The sequence below is a fragment of the Rhopalosiphum maidis genome, chromosome 3, assembly GCF_003676215.2.
Source record: "Rhopalosiphum maidis isolate BTI-1 chromosome 3, ASM367621v3, whole genome shotgun sequence".
NCBI classification, from domain to species: domain Eukaryota; kingdom Metazoa; phylum Arthropoda; class Insecta; order Hemiptera; family Aphididae; genus Rhopalosiphum; species Rhopalosiphum maidis.
In genome coordinates, this window is record NC_040879.1 from 21,228,002 (window position 1) to 21,249,942 (window position 21,941).

At 35.5% G+C, this 21,941-nt stretch overlaps 2 protein-coding genes across 2 annotated transcripts; one reads left to right on the plus strand and one right to left on the minus strand.

Annotated features, from left to right (window-relative positions):
* Positions 1-708: 708 nt before the first annotated feature.
* LOC113558688 lies at positions 709-13,787 on the minus strand. The gene is made up of 5 exons (XM_026964194.1): positions 13,563-13,787; positions 13,260-13,477; positions 12,126-12,216; positions 11,839-12,056; positions 709-962 (listed from the first exon to the last, which is right to left on the minus strand). The coding sequence occupies exons 1-5, from the start codon at positions 13,631-13,633 to the stop codon at positions 724-726; spliced, it is 837 nt and encodes a 278-aa protein (XP_026819995.1). The 5' UTR covers positions 13,634-13,787; the 3' UTR covers positions 709-723.
* A 763-nt stretch (positions 13,788-14,550) lies between these two features.
* LOC113558658 (THAP domain-containing protein 2-like) lies at positions 14,551-21,598 on the plus strand. Its single transcript, XM_026964151.1, has 3 exons — positions 14,551-15,259; positions 15,349-15,566; positions 21,144-21,598. The coding sequence occupies exons 1-3, from the start codon at positions 15,189-15,191 to the stop codon at positions 21,440-21,442; spliced, it is 588 nt and encodes a 195-aa protein (XP_026819952.1). The 5' UTR covers positions 14,551-15,188; the 3' UTR covers positions 21,443-21,598.
* The last annotated feature ends 343 nt before the right edge of the window (positions 21,599-21,941 follow it).

Below are 21,941 nucleotides of genomic sequence, written 5' to 3' on the forward strand. Positions count from 1 at the left end.
AAAGATAAGATAAAGACAGCCTACGACAAGCATCATCACAATCAAACGCGATGTATTGTTGGAGAAGTGATAGTTATGACCAGTCACTAAAGGTTTGTCCACTAAGCTCCAGGAGCGATAGCGTGGACCTCTTGTCGTGACAGAAGTGTTGCCAAATAATGTATATCTAGTCTCACAGCTTGCAGAAGATGGGGCAAGACTCTATGCCACAACTGCACAAGTGTCTCAGTTGAAGTCATGGAAGATAGCAAAGACCTCTGATCCTAACGAGGATATGACAGAAGAAGAAGAAGAGTTAAATCAGATTACTGAGGGAGTGGACCATGACGACTTAGAGCAAAACAGAGGAGAAGAAGCTGAAATGAGGAAGTCCATAAGAGTAAGGAAGAAGCTAAGGAAGCTAGATTACTATGAATGACCAATAGGTCTAAAACACTATGTATTTATTATAATTATTTGTTTACTCAAAAAAACATTTATCAACATGTGCTCAACATAAAACAAGAATTAAAAAAAAAATTTGGAAAAAAAGTATTTGGATATCAAAAAGAAAAAAATGATCTTATCTTAAACTTAAACAAATAAATAACTTTTTCTTTAACAATTAAATTGAAGCATAATACGTCTTACATTACGTTATAAATATATATATAAATCACTAATAGTAGTGTTTATTAAATTAACATATAAATTGTTTAAAATGGTCCATCTACCAGTTGTAAATCATTTTATTTTGTTACCCAATGAAATTTGAATACGAACAAGTTTCAATACTGACATAAACGATGACTTTTTACTTTTTAGTTTAGTAACAGCTCCACCGAGTTCATCAAATTCTCTTTTTCGATTAGTTGCAATACTTTTTACGTGTTCAAATACTTCTTTGCCAACTTTAACTAGTGAAATATTATGACACTGCCGTTTCTGACATGTTATTTCAATGTTACTATCTTTTGATCTTCCTAAAACAAAAAATAACTTAAATTGTACAACTAACATTAATTCAACAAAAGTATCAAGTGAAAATTTGTATCTAAAATTTAAGTATTTCCTAGAATAAAATTATTTTAATACAAGTGAATGTATCACTTAGCATACAGAAGTTTCAAATCTTAATTGATATATTTTCTACAGTTAAATCTGAAACCATCAATAATATAGTAAACATATTGTTAGTTAATCTATTAGGGGTTTATAAAGGTCTCAGCTACAAAATTTGATATTAAATTATGTATAGATACAATATATGGTGATACGGATATACATAAAAATGTTGTTATCAGATTTTTAGATATTTAATACTAGTATTTTCTTTTTTTGTGTTATTTAACAATATTTGATATAAAATAATATAATAATAATAATTTTACCAGTACTTTATTTATCATAAAAACAAACTAAAAATATGTATCTTTATTATTGTAATTATTCAATACAGTGTCTCGCAAACAAAATATAATCATGCATTTTGGAATACACTTACAAACAAAAAGATATTCTTTACTAACAATTATAAGAATCGAGAAATTATAACATATATTGGATTTTAGTAGGTTAACCATTTATTTTGTTTTAGACTATACTTGAATTACAATTCTAAGAGTATCATATAGCATAGTCATAACAACAAAATATATGTTCAAACGAATGGTGTACCTCAAGGATCTACACTGTCAGTCACGTTGTTTCTACTAGCGATTAACGATATACCACAAGTTATACATTCTCCCGTAAAGTGCACACTATTTGCCGACGACTTCAATATCTTCTGTAGAGGCATCAATCCGATTAGAACTACAAACTACCTGCAGGAAGCAATATCAGCTCTACAAGCCTGGACACTTGTTTCTGGTTTCTCTTTTTCAGTTGAAAAATCCCAATGCATTTTTTTCACAAATAAAAGAAATATTGGCAACAGCACAATATCAATGAACAATATCCCTATCTCAATAAAAAAATCCATCAAAATATTAGGCGTTCTGTTCGATTCAAGAAACCCGTGGATACCTCATCTCAAGTCTATCCGAAAAGGCTTATAAGAATGAATACCCTAAAATGTCTGGCACAAAAGTCATGGGGAAGTCACTCCTCTAGTTTATTATAAATTTATAAAGCACTCATTTTTTCCAAGCTCGAATATAATTCCTTCCTATTTATAAATGTCAGAACATCGGCACTCAAAATGATCGATGCTGTACATAACACAGGGCTAAGGCTTGTCACCGGAGCCCTATTCCCAGTGTGCTTAACACAGCCGGTGTAGCCTCACTCTACATCAGGAGAGTTCACAGTTCCATGCTACTAGCAGCCAGGCGCTCCCAAAATAACCTCAACGTTTCGAAACAGATCACAAACGCCCTAAAAGACATCCCATTTCCACATCTTAACGTTATCAAAAGCGAAAATATACAGTCACCACCTTGGTTATTAAAAAACTACGTAAACAGTGAACTTAGTGCATTCTCGAAGAAAGACACCTTACCCTTAATTTACAATCAACAACTCCATTCAATCATTGACGAACTCCATGACTACACCAAAATATACACTGACGGCTCCAAAATGGAAAATGGAATTGGAGCAGCGATAGTACTCCATGACCACATCAGCATGCTGAGACTACCAAACTTTAGCTCAATTTACACAGCTGAGGCGGTGACAATCTTCTTTGCCCTGGACCTCATTAGAACAAGTCACACACATAAAGCAGTAATCCTAAGCGACTCACTAAGCACGTTAAGAAATATCGATAACCTCACCACACCAAATGAGATCACCAAGAAAATACATAACCAACTCAACGACCTTACACAGTCAGGCCACTGATTTGGATTCCTAGCCACAATCAAATCTCGGGAAATGAAAGAGCTGACGAAAAAGCTCGTCAAGCAATAACCTCCCCTGACGCTACTAAACTTAACTGTTTTACCTTAAACGACGCTAGATCTTTAACAAAAACAATTGCAAACAATTTATGGTTACGGGAATGGAAGCAAGGCTCCTCTAAACTTAACCAAATCAAAAATGCCATTCACACATGGCATTCCCCACCTGATTTCTCAAGAAAGATGGAAATTTCCATAAACAGAATGCGCTTAGGACATACGCAGCTAACTCACCAGTACCTGATGAAGAAAGAAGACCCACCCATTTGCGCCAGTTGTGGTACACTTCTATCTATCAAACACATCGTATCTGAATGCCGTTCCTTCGAATCAGACAGACGTCAAGCTGGGGTATCAAATATTATATCGGAAGCCTTTTACCCAGACAACATTAGCCGCATGATGTCCTTTTTGATCAAGACCAACCTTATTAATAATCTATAATCTATTTTGTTGTAATATGTGCAATATGTGTATGTAAATAATGTAAATAGTGTATACAACAATTCTCCCTAAACAATATAAACCATGTCAGCCAATGGCCTCCGCAGCCGAGGCTTATTTCTAATAAAAAAAAAAATAAATAATAACATAGTCATATTAAATACCATTAGTACCAATTAAATCAAAAGATTTAAATTAAATCCCTCAAAGGAACCAACCGACAAAGCAACATACAGCTTTTATCTAACTCAGAACTCATAATGACACCAAAGGAAGTAGTCAACTCTATTGGAGAATTCTTTCAAAAAAACTCAAGTACCTCCAACTACGACGATGAATTTCTAATTAATTGTCATCGATATGACTCTCCCCTAAACAAAATCGATCCAAACGATGCTACACAAATCCTAATCAACTCTCCAATAACCATGGAAGAATTAGAAATGGTATTGAGAACCAATAAAAGCAAAAGTCCGGGACCAGATGGTATCCCTTATGTTTTGATCCAAAATTTACCACTAAACGACATCAAACATCTACTAGACATTTTCAATACCATATGGAATAATAACGTATTCCCAAAATACTGGAGACATGGATTCGTTATCCCAATCCTTAAGCCCAATAAGAATAAACATCTCACTGAAAGCTATCGCCCCATCACTTTACTCTGCACATTATGTAAATTACTAGAAAAAATCATTAATCGCCGAATCATATGGTACCTAGAAAAAATAAAATACATCTCCCCTGAACAAAATGGATTTCGACAAAATAGAAACACACTTAACAATCTTCTAAGCATCAAAAATGAAACCGAAATAGCTACGAACAATAAGCAAAGTTTAGGATTGATCAGTTTTGATATCTATATTAAGGCCTATGACACCACCTGGAGGCCCAGAATAATGCACATACTGAACAAAATAATATGCAAAGGGAACTTAATCAACTTCACCCAAAACCTATTACTCGAACGTTCCTTTCAAGTCAAATCATCAAACTGCTTATCCGACACTTATATACAAGAAAATGGAGTCCCCCAGGGTTCTACAATATCAGTAACACTTTTTCTGCTAGTTATAAATGATATATCCAAACAAATACCAAAGCCTATCATCCCCATGCTATACGCTGATGACTTCTCCATATTATGTCGTAGCAGCAGCCTTACAACAATAAAACAAATACTCCAAGACGCTACATCCGAACTAATAAAGTGGTCTAATACATCAGGGTTTAGATTTTCAGCCGAAAAAACCAAACTTATTATATTCAACAACAAAAACAAAAATAAAATGTCAATTAGTATGGGCAAACACACAATCAAAAACGAAAAAAATATTAAAATCCTCGGTATTACATTTGATTCAAAGTGTTCTTGGACGCCCCACATTCTACAACTTAAACAAACTTGCACCAATCGACTTAACATAATTAAAACGTTATCACATACATCATGGGGAGCCCATTCCTCGGTACTCATCAAGATTCACAAAGCTCTCATCCTGGCCAAATTAGATTATGGATCATTCCTATTCTCTTCAGAGAAACACCAGCACTTAAAAAAACTTGAAACACTCCATAACTCAGGTATGCGACTGTCAATAGGGGTGTTCCGTTCAAGTCCTATCGACAGCATATCCAACATAGCAGGAATACCCTCCCTATCACTTAGATGGGCAGAGCAGAAAACTTTACTTGCTGCCAGAGTATATAGATCCCCACAAGGAATATCATCACCTCCTTCAAGGATATTTAAAAATCTACAAGATAAATTTGACCTAGACCAGATCATACCATCAACTATCAGTCTTCAGTCACCTTGGTTAATTTCTCTAGACATCAATCTCGATCTCCATCACCTCCCTAAAAAAGACACAAATCCTTATATATATAAACACATCTTCAATGAAATCATAGCTAAAGCCGAACCACACACACACATATACACCGATGCATCTATAACAGCTGATCATAGAGTTGGAGCTGCAATCATATGTGGTGACATCGAAATTCAAATTAAACTATCTGACAAATGTTCAATATACACTGCTGAAGCCATAGCAATACTAGAAGCCATCAAATACTTTACACAATCAGTTGACGACAAACTATGTATTATACTTAGTGACTCACTCAGTGCATTAACAAGCCTTAAAAATATAACCAACCCTACTGATATAGAAAAAAACATCCGTAATTCCTGTCACATTGCACGATCTGCCGGAAAACACATATCCTTCATGTGGATCCCCGGACATAGCAATATAGCAGGCAACGAAAAAGCTGACGAGGCCGCCAAAATCTCACACATATCACCTAAAGCAATCACTATATCAAATTTCTCCTATACCGACGCAAGAAAATATATAAAAAATAACACAATCGATAGGTGGCAACAATATTGGTCTAATCAAACAACTAAACTTAATGAAATCAAAAAATCAATTATCCCATGGACCCCTCCTCCCGGTCGTTCCAGAAGACAAGAAACAATAATAAACAGACTTAGAATTGGTCATACTTCATGTACCCACCGACATCTTATGACTAAAGAGAACCCTCCCAACTGCACCACCTGTGGGGTCCAACTCACAGTTAAACATATACTTACTGAGTGCAGAAACTACCAGAAAGCCCGAATACAAATCCTTGGCACCACCCATCTATTTGAAATACTCAGCCCGGAAGCAACCACAACACTCAAATTATTTATGTTTTTAAAAAAAACCAACTTATATAATGTAATATAACTTCTATAGTCTATGTATATATATTTATAAATGTTAATACTTATGTCTATTTATAATGTTAATAATGTAATAATAATAATATTGTAATATTGTAATGTAATGTAGACCAATGGCCAGAGCCGCCGCGGTCTTTTGAGATTAATAAAAAAAAAAAAAAAATAAATAAATCAAAAGATTTAGCGGTCCCTAAACCCGACTCTGACCTTAACTGGTTGGAGTCGGAGCAATTAGAGCCAACCCTGACCTTGACTGGTCGGGCGGTGGCAGGTTGGAGGTAGCCACTGAATAAAAAACGCTGGGTCGGCCCTTACCTTAGTTGGTTGGGGCCGATAAGGTCGGAGACAGCCTGCTCGCGGAGAGCAAATGCCCTAAGGGAAGGAAAACCCTGAGAAAAAACCCCTTAACCCCCAACTCGTCAAGGGGGTCCCTTGGCACGGAGGTAGACACGTGCCAACGAGGATCCTGTGGGGCACCTGGCGCCCTCCACAGTATTAGCCTTCAGGTACGCTGCACTGCCGTGGGGTGACGACCCTATCATGCCCACTCGTGGGAACTGTATGGATTTACAAAAAACAAAGATCCCAGAATCGCCAACTGGACAATCGGTGAGCGGACGTCAACCCGTTAAAGTTGACAACGGTGCGGCAGACCCGGTAAAGTCTGCCATGAAACAGCTGGGCGCGGTGCTCACCACTCAAGAGGCGGGCTTCAAAAGCCTGTTCGAGCGCGCTTCGCTTCTCGAGATAGCGTCCAAAAAGACCCACAGCCCAGCGATCAGCTCGGCCATCCTTGAGCTGCTGGAAGTAGTGAAGGGCTTCCAAGGAAGAAGGATGGATGTCATCTCTGCCTTCAACTCGGCGACTGGGCACATTAAGTCGTACCTGGCCAGAGACCGAGGGGTACTTCCTTCTCTCCGCTGTGCCACAACATAGACGGTTGTCTCGGAAGTTGTAGGACAGAAGCGAAATGGTGCGGTAAAGAAGGACGCTTCTACCAACACCAACACAGACGCCCCTCCTTTACCAGCGCTGCCACCAGACAAGGCGTCAGGGACCCAAGTCCCAGAAAGTAAGCAGCAGCGCCTGCAGCCACGTCGCAGGCGGAAAAAGCGCCAACAACAACAGCAGCAGCACCAGCAACAAGAGGGAAAAAAGGAGCAGCAGGAGCAAGAAGAGCAGCTGCAGAAGAAGCCATCTTGGAGCGAAGTGGTTAGGAAGAAGAAGAGAGCCACACCTCCCACGCCCCCTGTCCGTCAGCCACGCCCCCTGGCCAACAAGGTTACGTTACTGCGGCAAAGGGCCCCCAAGACCGCAGCGGTGACGATCGACCGCCCGGCTGAGGGCGGATCGCTGGCTGCAGTGACGAAGAAAGTGGCGGGGAGCATTGATCTCGTTGCCTTAGGGGTCAAGGTGGTGACAACAAGGTGCACCAGAGCCGGTGGCATCCTCCTCGAGGTAGAGGGGACGGACAAGGCAGGAACTTTAGAGCGGAAGATACGCGAGGTTGTCGGCGAGGCTGCCAGGATCCGCAGGCCGGAACGGAAGACTCCCGTCCTCCTACTCAACGTCCCGGAGTGGGCTGAGACAGAGGATGTAGTGAACGGACTCGCCAAGGCGGGGGTCACTGTGACGGCGACTGATGGTAACCTCTCCATCAGGAGGAACGGAGGCAGTCGTGGCGACCTCGTCGAAAAAGTTGACCTTTCTTACCGTGACGCTATCACATTGGCAGAGGCCAAGTCGGTGGTTGTTGGCTGGACCAAGTGTAGGGTCAAACTCCTGGAGCCGAAACAGACGAAATGCTTCCGGTGCCAGCAGAAGGGCCACCACGCTGCGGAATGCCGCAAGGCCAAGCCCCAGGCCTGCTTCCGCTGTAACTCCACAGCCCACCTTGCACGGGACTGCCAAGGAAGGAGGAGCTCAAGCGGCAGCCTCACGCCGACCGTGGGAGGGCGGGGGCCGCAGTAAGTGGGCAGCATAATGGCGGGTTATCTGGGCCTGGGGTAGATCCTCAGCCACAATGATCAGCCTACTGCAGGGAAACCTTAACCACTGCAGGGTGGCCCAGGATCTGCTCGCCCAGTATATGGTCGAGCAAAAGGTGGACATCGCACTTCTGAGTGACCCATACAGGGCAGACCCGGCCTCAGTTGGCTGGTATGTTGACTGTGGGCAACAAAGGGCAGCCATATACATACCAGGCGGTGGCATGACTATCGGCAACGTAATACGCGATACCGAGTTTGTGGCAGTGCGGGTAAATGGAGTCCAAATATACAGCTGCTATGCCTCCCCCAACAGATCACTGGACCACTACGAGAGGTTTCTCCATAGGCTCGAGGATAGCGTGAGGTCAACGCCGCTCGGCACCCCCGTCGTAGTCACTGGTGACTTCAATGCAAGATCAGCGTCGTGGGGTGACTAGGTGAGCAACGGAAGAGGAACAGAGCTGAACGCCATGTTCGAGTCCTTAGAACTCGATATCTGCAACACAGGGTCGACCCCTACATTTAACAGAGGCGCGGGGTCAATCATTGACGTTACAGCAATATCCGACACGCTAACGCGCCGCATTACCAATTGGAGGGTTATGACGGAGGTGTTCAATTACAGTGATCATCACTACGTGCAGTTCGACATGGACGCAACAAGTGACCAAGATCGGTCTTCCCGAGTAATTCCGAAGGAAATAGTCGGCTGGAATACAGCGGGTGGCATCGACTTGGACTCTTTCCACTGCGGTCTGCTCTTGGCGGAATGGATGGAGGACAGCCAAGGAATACACGACACGGAATCAGAAGCCCAAATTTTAGAGGACAGGATCACCTCGGCATGTGACTTCTCCATACCCAGACGACGGGCCCCCAAACACGGTAAGCCCCCCGTCCATTGGTGGAACGCCGACATTTCCATCCTCCGGGCAGAGTGCATCAGGACCAAACGCAGGAAAACAAGGATGACTGCTCGGATCGCCCGTCTACGAACCCAGGCCGCGGTCGGGTTTGACAGCGAACGAGCCGAAGCAGAGCTGGCAGTGACGAACGGCGCGTACCGCGACGCTAAACGCCAGTTGAAGACCGCCATTGCACGCAGCAAAAAGGCCTGCTGGACCGAACTCGTCGAATCCGTGGACAGCGACCCGTTTGACAAGCCGTACAAAATGGTCATGCGGAAACTCAGAGGGCCCACGGCCACATCTGTTATGGAACCAGACACGCTGAAAACGGTCATAAGTACGCTGTTCCCCAACCACCAACAAAGACCAGAAGGCCAGAGAGAACAATCGATTGACTGGGAGCCGTTCACACCGAGGGAAATGGACGGCGCAATCGAGCGATTCAAAGGCAGAAACAAGGCTCCTGGACCGGATGGCATCTCCACAAGGATCGTATGGGCGACGCACAGGTGCGACCTCAGCCTGCTGCTGAACTTCTTTAACACCTGTCTCCGTAGCGGAATTTTTCCCGAGCGGTGGAAAAAGTCCCGTGTAGTGCTCTTACGAAAAGGCAACAAGCCGGAAGGGGCCCCCTCATCCTACCACCCATTATGCCTGTTAAACGACATGGGAAAAGTCCTGGAATTCCTTCTAGCCCAGAGGCTTGAAGCACACGTCAAGGCCCGGGGTGGTCTCGCTTCCAATCAGTACGGGTTCAGAAGTGGGCGGTCAACAGACGATGCCGTCATAGAACTCGACAGGACAATATGCACGGAGAGGAACAGAGGAAACTTTTGCCTGGCGGTGTCCATTGACATAAAAAACGCATTCAACTCGGCAAAATGGAGCGATATAATGGCGGCTCTCCACTCATGGGAGACCCCCCGGTACCTGATAAACATCTTCGACTCCTACTTTTCAAATAGGTACGGGTCGATTGAGTCTCAGTCTCTGCCGGGAGGTAAGCTTGAAGTGTGCATCACTGGAGGAGTACCACAAGGGTCAGTTGTGGGTCCCCTCCTATGGAACATAACCTACAACTCGGTGCTGATGGAAGATCTTCCAGGAGGGTGCTCTCTGCTCGGCTTCGCCGACGATACACTGATGGTGGTAGCGGCGAAGAGCACCGGGGACCTGGAACAACGAGCAAACAGGGCTCTGGAGCAAATAGCCGGTGTAATCTCAGACCTGGGCCTGCAGATAGCAGCGGAAAAGACCGAGGCAGTACTCTTCACCAACCGGTACAAGTATGACCTACCCAACATCAGTGTTCGCGGCACTCCTATAGAGCTGTCGGACCAGATGACTTACCTGGGTATAGTAATCGACAAGTCAGGCCTATTCAAAGCTCACATAGAGAAGGCCACCCAAAAAGCGGACCAGGTCGGAGCTAGTCTAGCGAGGCTCATGCCGAACGTCGGTGGCCCCCGAGAGGCTAGACGACAACTGTTCACGTCCGTCGTGCACTCGGTGCTGTTATACGGGGCGCCAAGCTGGGCTCGCACGCTGGAATATGTGCCCGGTAATGTGAAGCTCCTGAAAAGGACGCAGCGCAAGGTACTCATCCGCAAGACATGTGCGTACCGCACAGTCTCGGAGGCAGCAACCAGCGTCCAGGCAGGTATGCCCCCAGCAGACCTGTTAGCCAGGGAGCGGGAGGCGAAATACACGCGAAGACGGAACGTCGCAAGTGGTACGCCAAACCCAGCGCCCGAATACCCGACGACCGCGGAATGGCAGAGAAGATGGGAGGCCGCCGAAACGGGGCAATGGACCAAGGCCTTGATACCAAACGTATCGATTTGGAGCACGAGGAAATTTGGGGAGATGAACTACCATCTGTCGCAATTCCTATCAGGACACGGGTGTTTCGGGAAGTACCTGTACAAAATAAAGAAGGTAGATAACACCGAGTGTGTCGACTGCGGAGCGCCGATGGACAACGCTGAGCACGCCTTTTTCGCGTACGACAGGTGGTGGCACCCGAGGAGGGAGCTGGATGTGCAGTTGGAAGGCAACTTCACGCCACAAACCGTCTGCCGAGCGATGATGGAGTCTAGGAGCAGCTGGGATGCCGTCTGCAAATACGTAGACCTCGTATTGGCTACAAGGGAGGAGGAGGAAAGGGAGCGCCAACGTGGAGTACAGGCACCCGATATAATACTTTAGTTAAGTCTTGTTTGTTGTAGGCCGAATGCCACTTTACGATAGCGTAGGGCTATCCGTTCTTTTTTGTGAACCATGAATGTGGTCTCAACTTCCTATTTATGTATTGTAAATATATGTTGTTGTTACCAATAAACGATGCGGGGGAGCTGGCGAATTGCCCTCAAAGGTACTTCCGGCCCCTCGCGGTACCGTAATAAAAAAAAAAAAAAAAAAAGTTTAAGATGACATAAATTAATAAAAAAAATTACTTTTACTGCTATACATAGTATTATAGTAACAAAATTTCACGTTAAATTGCCAAAAAATTACCAATTCTGTAAATATATGTAGATAGCCTACATGGTAAGAATGTCTTATTTTAAATAATATAAAAAAAATTTTAAATTTAAAAAAAGTAATGAAATTACACCCTAATAAGTTTTATTTAATACTCAAAAGAAATCAGATATAATAAATTTACATACATTTAAAAGAATGTATGATTAAAATGCCAATTTTATCTTTATTTTGCTTACTGGATATTATGATTAGAATTATTACTATATTATAAAAAGAAAATATATGATAATATCTATTTCTATTTTCTATAACTTAAAAACAAAAAGTTAATTTTAGCAAGCACTAACTATTGGAAGCAAAATGTATAATACCTTTCACAATTTTTGAAGACAGATTTTTTTTTGTAACAAGGCCATTTCCAAAAATTGTTGGTACAGCGTTAGAGTAAAGTATCCGCCTCCTTTCAGTAGATTTGAAACATGTTGGCTCAAAGTGAAATGAGCATATCTTACGGTTTGGTAAGACTTCTTGGTTTGTTAATTTACAGTTATTAAGCCATACCTGCCGTCTTTTTGGACATGCTGGAAATCTGATACAAATTGTAAAATACAACTGATTAGACTGGCATATGTTTTTCCTATATACTCATTATACTCACAAGTGTAAAGATATCTTGGAGCTAGGATATTTTATCGCTGATTTCACACATAGAATACAATTATTAAACTTAATGCAATTTTTTGATTTTCCTAAAACAAAAAATTATTTTTATTTTGAGTTTATTTTCTGATTTTTGCAGATGATATTTATTCAATAAAACTATTAAGTAAAACATTTTATTTATAATTGAACTATTATTATTTACAATGAAATTCTGTAAGTATGCTTTGTTTTAATGAGCAAACATGTTCCAAATTTTAATTGAAATACATTTTCTATAAATATATTACTCAGTAGCCATTAATAATATTGTAAATAAATTGGTAATTAATACATTAAATAAAAAAGAAAGTCTCTTCTACACAATTTGATATTATATTATCCAGTATACAAAATTTATTTTTTAAATATCTTGGTCATAACAATTGTTTGGAAATTTTATGAGATTTTAAAAACTTGTTGACTTATTTTTAGAAGTTTAAACTATTTAAATTACCAATTATTAGTATTAGTATTTAAAAATGTATTAAAAGATTTATACTATAATTTTATAATATTTAATTTAAGAAAATAAATGTAGTTCAAACTATTTTTGAAGTTTTTAAAAAAAAAATGTTTTAATTAGTTTAAATGCACTTCTAAGGATGTGAAACATGGTTTTGCTATTTAATTGACTTGTTTTCAATGATGACATTATTAAAATGATAAAACTCATATTTATCTAACTTGCTCCTAAGTCTAAACCTTAGTCTTAAATTTGTATAGAAAAATATAACGATATTATGACAAACAAAAAATTAAGAAAATATTAAAACTGATGACAAATTAGCACGAGTATAGGTAAACTAAGTCATATCAAGTATACTTGATATACCAATTGCATCCAAATGTAATTTATGTACTAATGCGACATGTGCAAATATGTATTCAACAATCAGCCATCTCCCAATACAGCACATCTTACACTTAACAATCACCCACAAATATATTTGAACAAAGTAAACGATTGCACCATATACTTTAATTTGATGCAAATAATAAAGATTCACCATTTATTTGTTAAATTTATTACACACTGAGCAATCCATATAAGCAATAGTTGTTGGGAGAATAATATATAACGGGTAGGTACCTTTCAACATTTTTAATGACAAATTTGTTCTTTTAACATGGCTTGTTTCAAAAATTGTTGGTATAGCATCCGGGTAAAGTATACGCCTCTTTACATTGGATTTAAAGCATGTGAGCTCAAAATGAAACGAGCATAACTTATGGTTTGGTAAGACTTCTTTGTTAGTTAATTTACACCGGTTGATCCATACCTGACGTTTCTTTGGACATGTTGGAAATCTAACACAAAATTATGAAATACAACTGATTAGACTGGCGTTTTCTTGTGTGCATACGCTAAGCTAAAATTATTAACAAAGCTCACACGTGAAAAGATACCCTGGAACTCGGATTTTTGAGCAATGGTTTCACACACGCAATACAAACGTTAGGCATTTTAACATAAAGGAAATCTATTGCAATAACGCGATATTAATACTGAACAACTGTGCCGCGAATACACTATTCACGACGATTCCATTCTTAAAAATATTATCGTGAGTTCAAACCACTATAGAAATCAATAGATTTTTTTTTTTGTTACATCGAATCTAACACGGTTAAACTTACGATTAAGACAATTTGTTATAAAAACAATTTATCAGTATTTAATATCATCGAGGAAAAATATAATGTGATGGTAGCAGGTAATACCCAACTCGTAGACACGGCAATAGTATCTATAGCCGGGCTCGTCGAGTAGCTAGGCTTAAATAATATAATAATAATCTAACGTGTTTACAGTTTACATTATAAATATACGACCAATGAATGTTATCATGTTAAATTGTTAAAGAACTACAATCGCGCCTAGTCCTTCCGGATATCAAAATAGATGACTATTTTACATTCACGTCATAATATTATATTCTTTCTCGTCTCTGGCACAACCTTTTATTAGTGTTGTGAAATCAACTGATTTTTCAGTATATAGCTCATATGATCAAAATTGTTTTTCCTCGGGGCAAACGCCTGTACATTTTAATAAGGATAACACATATATATTCGTATTTTTTACGCGTAAATCGACTACAGTAAAAATATACAATTGAGCATAATAAATCCAAGTACCTATTTCAAAGTCAGTGAAATATTATTATATTATGTACAATGTTACTTTATTAAAAACTATGAAGTTGGGTACAATCGAAATAATATCATGAAGTTTAGTGGAGCCAGTTGTCTGTTTTTCAGACGAACAAATCAATAAACATAAAATGTACATTACAACAAATATTTTTGTGCGATAGATCTAATAGCACAGAAGCGTGTAAATACTTCCAACCAACGTTTTTTTCAGCACGTTTATTCTCAGTCAAACAGTGACTGTATGTATAATACATATATACATATAATATGTATATATGTTGGTACGAGCGGCAGACGTGGCGAACGCGATAACGTCTTTTTAGTTATTACGAAATTGTTTTTACCCATGAAAATGTTCGGTACACGTGTAAATACCCATGAAGGTAGTATGACCAAACAGTTATTTTCCCAAATCTTTTTTGATACAATGCAATGCAACAGATCGTCTTTTTTTCCAAGCAACATATTTTTGCGGTCTTAGCACACTGCGGGGCGCTTTCAATGTGTCACAGGTAGTTCGAAAGTGAAAGCGTACCGCACCCTCACCCAAAACTGCCATATTGTCACCTGTATACAATAGCACGATGTGGTAAAAAAAAAAAAACCGTCTGGTCTAATTCGTGTTAACCTCAATTTTGGTCAAATTGCCAGTATTTGTGACTCGTCAGTCGTTACACGTTCGTTAAATTCTTCAGTGTCTGGTTTTGCGCAAGTTGTAACGTGACTATATACGTCTTGTATAGTGAAGGTAGACGCTTGCTAGTCAATCGGACAATTTGTGAATTGACTATCTGTTTAAGTTAAACTTCACTGTAGTGATCGCTCTATCATATAAATTTAACGGTCTTTATAATTTGTTAAAATGCCTAGCGTTTGTATACTGTGTATAAGACCAAGGCTCAAAAGATTCAACTCTAAGATATCTTTTCATGTGTGAGTCTTGTTAATAAAATTACCTACTTTAGTGTAGAAAAACAAGAACATGCCAGTTTAATCAGTTGTATTTTATGATTTTTTGTTAGATTTCCAACATGTCCGAAAAAACGGCAGATATGGATCAAAAGCTGTAAATTAACGAACCAAGAAGTCTTACCGCGCCATAAAATATGCTCATTTCATTTTAAGCCTACATGTTTCAAAGTCGACGCAAAGAGACGAATACTTCACTCGGATGCTGTACCAACAATTTTTGAAAAACGCTATGTCAAAAAAAGTAATCTGCCAAACAAAATTGTAAAAGGTAGGTATTATACACTTTTCTTCCTATTGTTATTACCAGAGCTCGGAAATTCTAGCATATGCATATTTTTCTTGGTTCATCCTAGAACATCCAAAGTGAGATAAAAATATGTTTCACACTTCTCCAATGTCATACACAAAATTTAATTTTGTTATTTTTTGCATATTTACTGGTTTTATTGCTATAAAAAGTAACATTTTTAGTGCTACAACTTCCGAGCTCTAGTTATTACTTATTAGCGTTGAGTGCAACAAATCGAGTTCTTGTCCCATTGTGTGTATTTCTGAACGCTAACTGAGCTGGGGCACTAGTGTCCGAATCCGGTTAGACTCCGTAGGCGCACTACGGCGCGTTTTCACTACGTTCCCTAACTGATTTAGGGCATACTATTAAATATTTGTGTAAAAAGTATATTTTTGTACCTATATTAATTATATTTACATAATAATACATTAAAAAAGAACCATACAATATTGTTGTCATATATATATATATATATATATATATAAATATGCTATATTCAACTTAAAATATTAGGCTTGTACATACATTGGTATAATATATGTCATTAGTATATTTTCTTTCATACCTAACTTAGTACTTTTAAATTTTAATAGTATAATGCTAATATGAAAACAAATAAGTATAATAAATAATTCAACTAATACATTTATTTATATTTCATATAATTTGGATTAGTAAATTTAAAAAAAAAGGGGGGATATGTTTATAACAATTTGATTTATACTATATCTAGTAGTCAATTACATAATACATTAAATTATTTACAATATTGTTATTTATTTACATTTTTATGTTAGTAAGTCAATGCGATTTATTATCGTCAATATTGTTAGTTAGATTTCTTTTAGTATTTTTAGACTTTGATGATATTAATTTCCAACATAAAAAATAGATAATAGTTAGGTATACTGTCAGTCTTATCGATAAACTTTTTCCATCCAAGCTATCTTTAAGTGTCTACAATTTTTTTTTTTTTATTATTAAAAATAACCATTTATTACAATTAATAATCAAACAACATACAATTTCTATGGTTTATCTACCTCCTATAAGCAAAGCTAGTGTTGAAGGTAGAGAGTTATTTTTGGTGAATTTTAATATTTTACTGATTGGTAATATTATTTATCTAAATATATGCCAAGAAAAAACAGATTTAACAATAAGAACAGCATTATTGAAATTTGAATGCATAGAACATATACTATACTATACATAAAATAATATATTATATAAAGTTTACAAGAATTTCAAAGCTGATATACTAATAATTGACTTATATATCTATTTATATTAATTTTAGTATTAGTTCATAAGTATTTTTTTACATTTAAGTTTAAAGAGTTGAATATTTTTGGTCCTAGATAGTTAACAAATTGTTGGCCTATATTTTTTTTGGCATAATCGATTTTTATGTTATTTGATATGTTTTCACGCTTATTGAGCATATCATCCAGCGGGGAACATTTTTTTAATGTAAAACATATAGCAAATTTTTTGTAGAGAAGACTTATTGGTAATACATTAAGTTTTATATAATTCTCTTTTGTGGATCCTGATTTATTTTTTTTGTTAAGGCAGGTACAAACTGCTTTATTTTGTTGGATGTTTAATGGAATAAGTATACTATCTGTTGTACCACCCCATACAATTATTCCATGCTGGCAAATAGACTGTTATAGTGACATATATACAATTTTCATAGTGTCATTAGGAATTAATTAATTCATAAACATAATTGTCCTTAATCAAGTTGTGATGTTTAATACATGCATATTCCACCTCATATTGTGGTCAAACATCAAACCCAAATATTTTATTTTAGTCACTTTATTTATTGTGGAGTAGCTTAGATTATCTCTTTTATCATAGTTACAAACTTTTAATTCTTGGAATATAAAAATTGAGAAATTATAAATTGAAAACGCCATAAAAAATGTTTTATTGTAGTTTATTGTTATTTTCTTAAAATTGAGTTTTTGTATTAAACAATTTAATTCATTTATTGCTTTTGTATGCACTATCTCCCATGTTTTATCTGAAAACAATAAATACGTATCATCAGCATATGTAATTATTGACCCGTCAATTTGCATATTACATACACTATTTATATAGATTATAAATAGAATCGAACCAAGTACACTTCCTTGTGGTATACCACAATTTATTTTCATATCATTACCTATTATCCCATTTAAAGTAACCATCTGACTTCTATCACTCAAATAGCTTGAAAATCAATTTAAACTTTCATTAAAAATACCAAACCCAGGCATTGTATTTAGTAATTCTTTATGACCAATGATATCGAATGCTTTCGCAAAGTCTAAAAATATGGTAATAGTTTTTTTACTATTATCTAGTGCATCATAAATATATTTTGATACCATGTATAACGCATCTGTAGTTCCTACTCCCGGTCTAAAGCCATATTGATTTTTTGAAAGTAGTTAATTGTTTTCTAAAAATGTCATTAATCTTGACTTTACAACTTTTTCAAGAATCTTTGCTTAGTTACTGATCAACGATATTGGTCTGTAATTATTAACTAATTGTTTTTCCCCATTTTTAAAAATTAGTTTAACAATATTTGTCTTTAACTGTGATGGAAATATTCCTTCTTTTAAGCTTTTGTTATAAATAAAAATTATTGGATTTATAATAAACCGTTATTTACTTTTTAATAGATTTACCGTTATTTTATCAAAACGTGATGCCGTTTTGTCTTTTAAATTATTTATTAACGTAATAACTTCATTTTTATCAACAATTTTAATGAAAATTGTATTAAAGTTCTTATCATAAGGATTATGTATTTCTACAAGACGCGATTTAATAAATTTCTTAGACAATTGTGAACCAATTGTAATGAAAAACTCATTGAATGCATTGCATGCATTTAATTGGTTCATTATTAACATCAATTATTCATAGGCGCCGACTCCACGGAGGCAAAGGGGGCGATCGCCGCTATGCATTGATTTAATGGGAGCAAAAGTATTATTTTGCCCTCGTTGTTTACAACAATAATTATTTAGTTAAAATACCAGAATATGACATGAAAATATTCATCAGAGCGATAGAACATCGACGACTGTATATTTGTATATTACCTATATAATATGATCATCAATAATGATAACATTTCATAAAATCTTTATTAATTGCCTTGTTACCTGTTACTTCATTAATTAGCTTCCATGTAGCTTTTGGATTACGCGATACCGAGTTAAATTTGTTTTTGTAAAAATGGATTTTGGCCTCTCTTATAAGTGCATTAAATTTATTCCTATATGATTTATAATATTTAATTAAAGCATTATTTAAAGGGTGTCTTTTGATTTGATTCATTTTTTTTCTTGTTGAATACAACAAACCTGCAGTCATCCACTCTTTAATTCTTTTGTTTTTTAATTAAAAAATTATCTTTTTTAATCAAAAACTGTGTCCAGTATGCTGTGCTATATTCCACATATTGTAACACATTTATAATTTACACTGTTGGTAGTACAATATTGTTGTAGCTTTATAGCTTTTATTACTAGAGAATTCAATATTTTCAATAGAAACACTCATCGATTGCATTAAAAACTGATTTGATATATACCATTTTAAATATTACAAACAATAATTTCCAACAGTGTAAATGATAAATGCATTACAATATGTTATATTTTCATATTAGCATTATACTATTAAAGATTAAAAATACCAAGTTAGGTACAAAAAAAAATATACAAACCACATATATTGTACGAATGTATGTACAAACCTAATATTTAAGTTGAATATAGCATATTTATATATATGGCAATGATATTGCGTGGTTCTTTTTCAATGTATTATTATGAAAATATAATTAATATAAGTACAAAAATATGCTTTTTACACGAATATATTTTAATAGTGTGCCCTAAATCAGTTAGGGAACGTAGTGAAGACGCGTGCTACGGAGTCTAACCGGATTCGGACACTAGTGCCTCAGCTCTATGATTTTAAATAATAGTGTTTCTATATTTTTAAAAACCATTTTTTTTTATCAACATAAACTTAACTAAATTCCTACAATTCGTGGTGTTACTGTGTATTGTATTATATATTATATTGTGTTCAAATAAAAAAAGCCGGTTTATAATTTTTGTTTTTTCCAAAATGATGAAATCAAAAGTTTTAAATGGTTTAGCAAAAAGAAAGAAAAAAATATTTTTCAAACAATTTTTTCAGATGCAATCAACATAATAAGTTTAAAGTAATCAAATTATTATAGTTATTTTATGGTATATATCAATTTATGTTACTTTAAAATGTTTTAATTTAAAGTTAGCTATAAGAAATTTGAAGATGTTATGAATTTTTTATTATTTTCAAAACTAAACTTAGTTTATAATAGGTATAGAAAGTTAATTAATATCAATAATATTTTGACCCTTTACTTGGCCATTTGTTGAAAAAAAATTAATCTTCTTTAAAAATATGATAAACAATTCCTGTGGCTATTTGTTCTGCTGAGAGAGGTTTTTCAAAATTAACTAGAATAAAATAGATACGAGTAAACTAGTCAAAACCCAAAAAAACTTAGACATACAAATGATTTTATATTCTGAGAATGATTTGATAATATCATAAGACTTAAATAAAGTACCAAACGTTGGCTTCAAGTAAAGCAAAAAAAAAAATTATTTAGTTTTTGTTCTATATATTAAATTTTTTGATACTGATTATAAAATTTAAGTAAAATGTTACTGTAATTTTTTGTTACTATTCATTTTATATAATTTTTTTTTTATCGTGTACTGTTAAAAAATTTAAAACAGTATTAAATTTGAATCTAAATTATTGAAATATGAAGTAGTATTAATTTTTATTCTACTATAATTATATAGTTATAAATAATATGCAGTGAAAACTCTTTATAACAAATTTGAAGAGACTAAGAAATTTCCTACGCCATAGAGAGTTTTTTAATAGAGAGAATATAAGAATTATATAACATAATAGATTATAAATCAAACCAACCATTATAATATAATATTTATGTTATATAGAGTTTTTCGTTGAAACCGGTTTCGTTATATAGTTTTTACTGTATATTAATAATTTTATAATACAATTTTTAGTTTATGAAATAATTAGAAAATTTATTTCCCTGTGAGCATAGCGAGCAGCTTTGAAAAGCATGTTTTGTCAAAAGAGTCCATATGAAATTTCAGCCCAGCGGCTTAATAGGTCCTTATTACGGCCTTGTATCTATATCATCGCCTATTATTTATATAATATATATCAAAATGTGTAGAAAAGATCTTCATAAACTCCTAATAAATTAATCAGTAATATTTTTACTATATTATTGATGGTATCAGATTTAAATAAATCGGAAATATACAGATTGAAATTTGAAACTCATGAATGTTAAATGATGTATCAATTGTACTAACATAATTTTACTATAGAAAATAATACCTAGTCAAATTTTAAATACATCTTATCACTCGATACTCTTGCTGAGTTAATGTCAGCCTGTAGCTGCACAATAAAATTAATTTTTTGTTTTAGAAAGGACAAAAGACAGTAAGAAGAAGAAAGAGACTGGCCTTCAAAATCAGCAGTCTCATAATATTTCATCAACAAAAGCTACTAAAAAAAAAGTAGTTGGTCCGAAAGGTATTATTTCAAATTTAGAAGACGCTAGAGACGTATTTAAACATTTACAAAATATTGCAACAAATCAAAAAAAAAAAATTAATAATCTCGATAAGACTATCAAGAAACTAGAAGATAAAAAATCTTATTTTATGTCACAGTTGAAACTTGCAAATGTAAAAATCCCAATGGTTGACCAAATAAAAAAATAAGAACAACCAATAGATGAAGTATTTTAAGCATTTTGTCTGTATAATTTAATACTAAAAAATGCTCAATTCAATTTTAATTTTTTATCATTTTTTTTACGGCTTTAAGTGATTAATATTATATAATACAAGAAGATCATTTTGCTTTTTTATTTGATATCCAAGGGTTTTTTTTTAATTTATTAAATAAATGTATTTATTTATTTATTTACTTATTTATTTATTTTAGTCTTGTAGAAAAAATATTACAAATTGTGAAAAAATTATTTAAAAAAGGTTGAATTTGTAGAAATGTTGATATTTAATATTTATCGCTTACACATTCATCTGCAAAGTAAAATATTCATATTTAGATTTTAGGACACAGTGATAATGCCGAAAAATATCAGAGCGAAGTTTATTTTATCTCAAAATCTAAAACAATGTAAATCCAAATAATATTCTTTTTATTCACAAAAAGTAATGTATTTTGTCAAATTATAAACATACAAAAACTATGAAT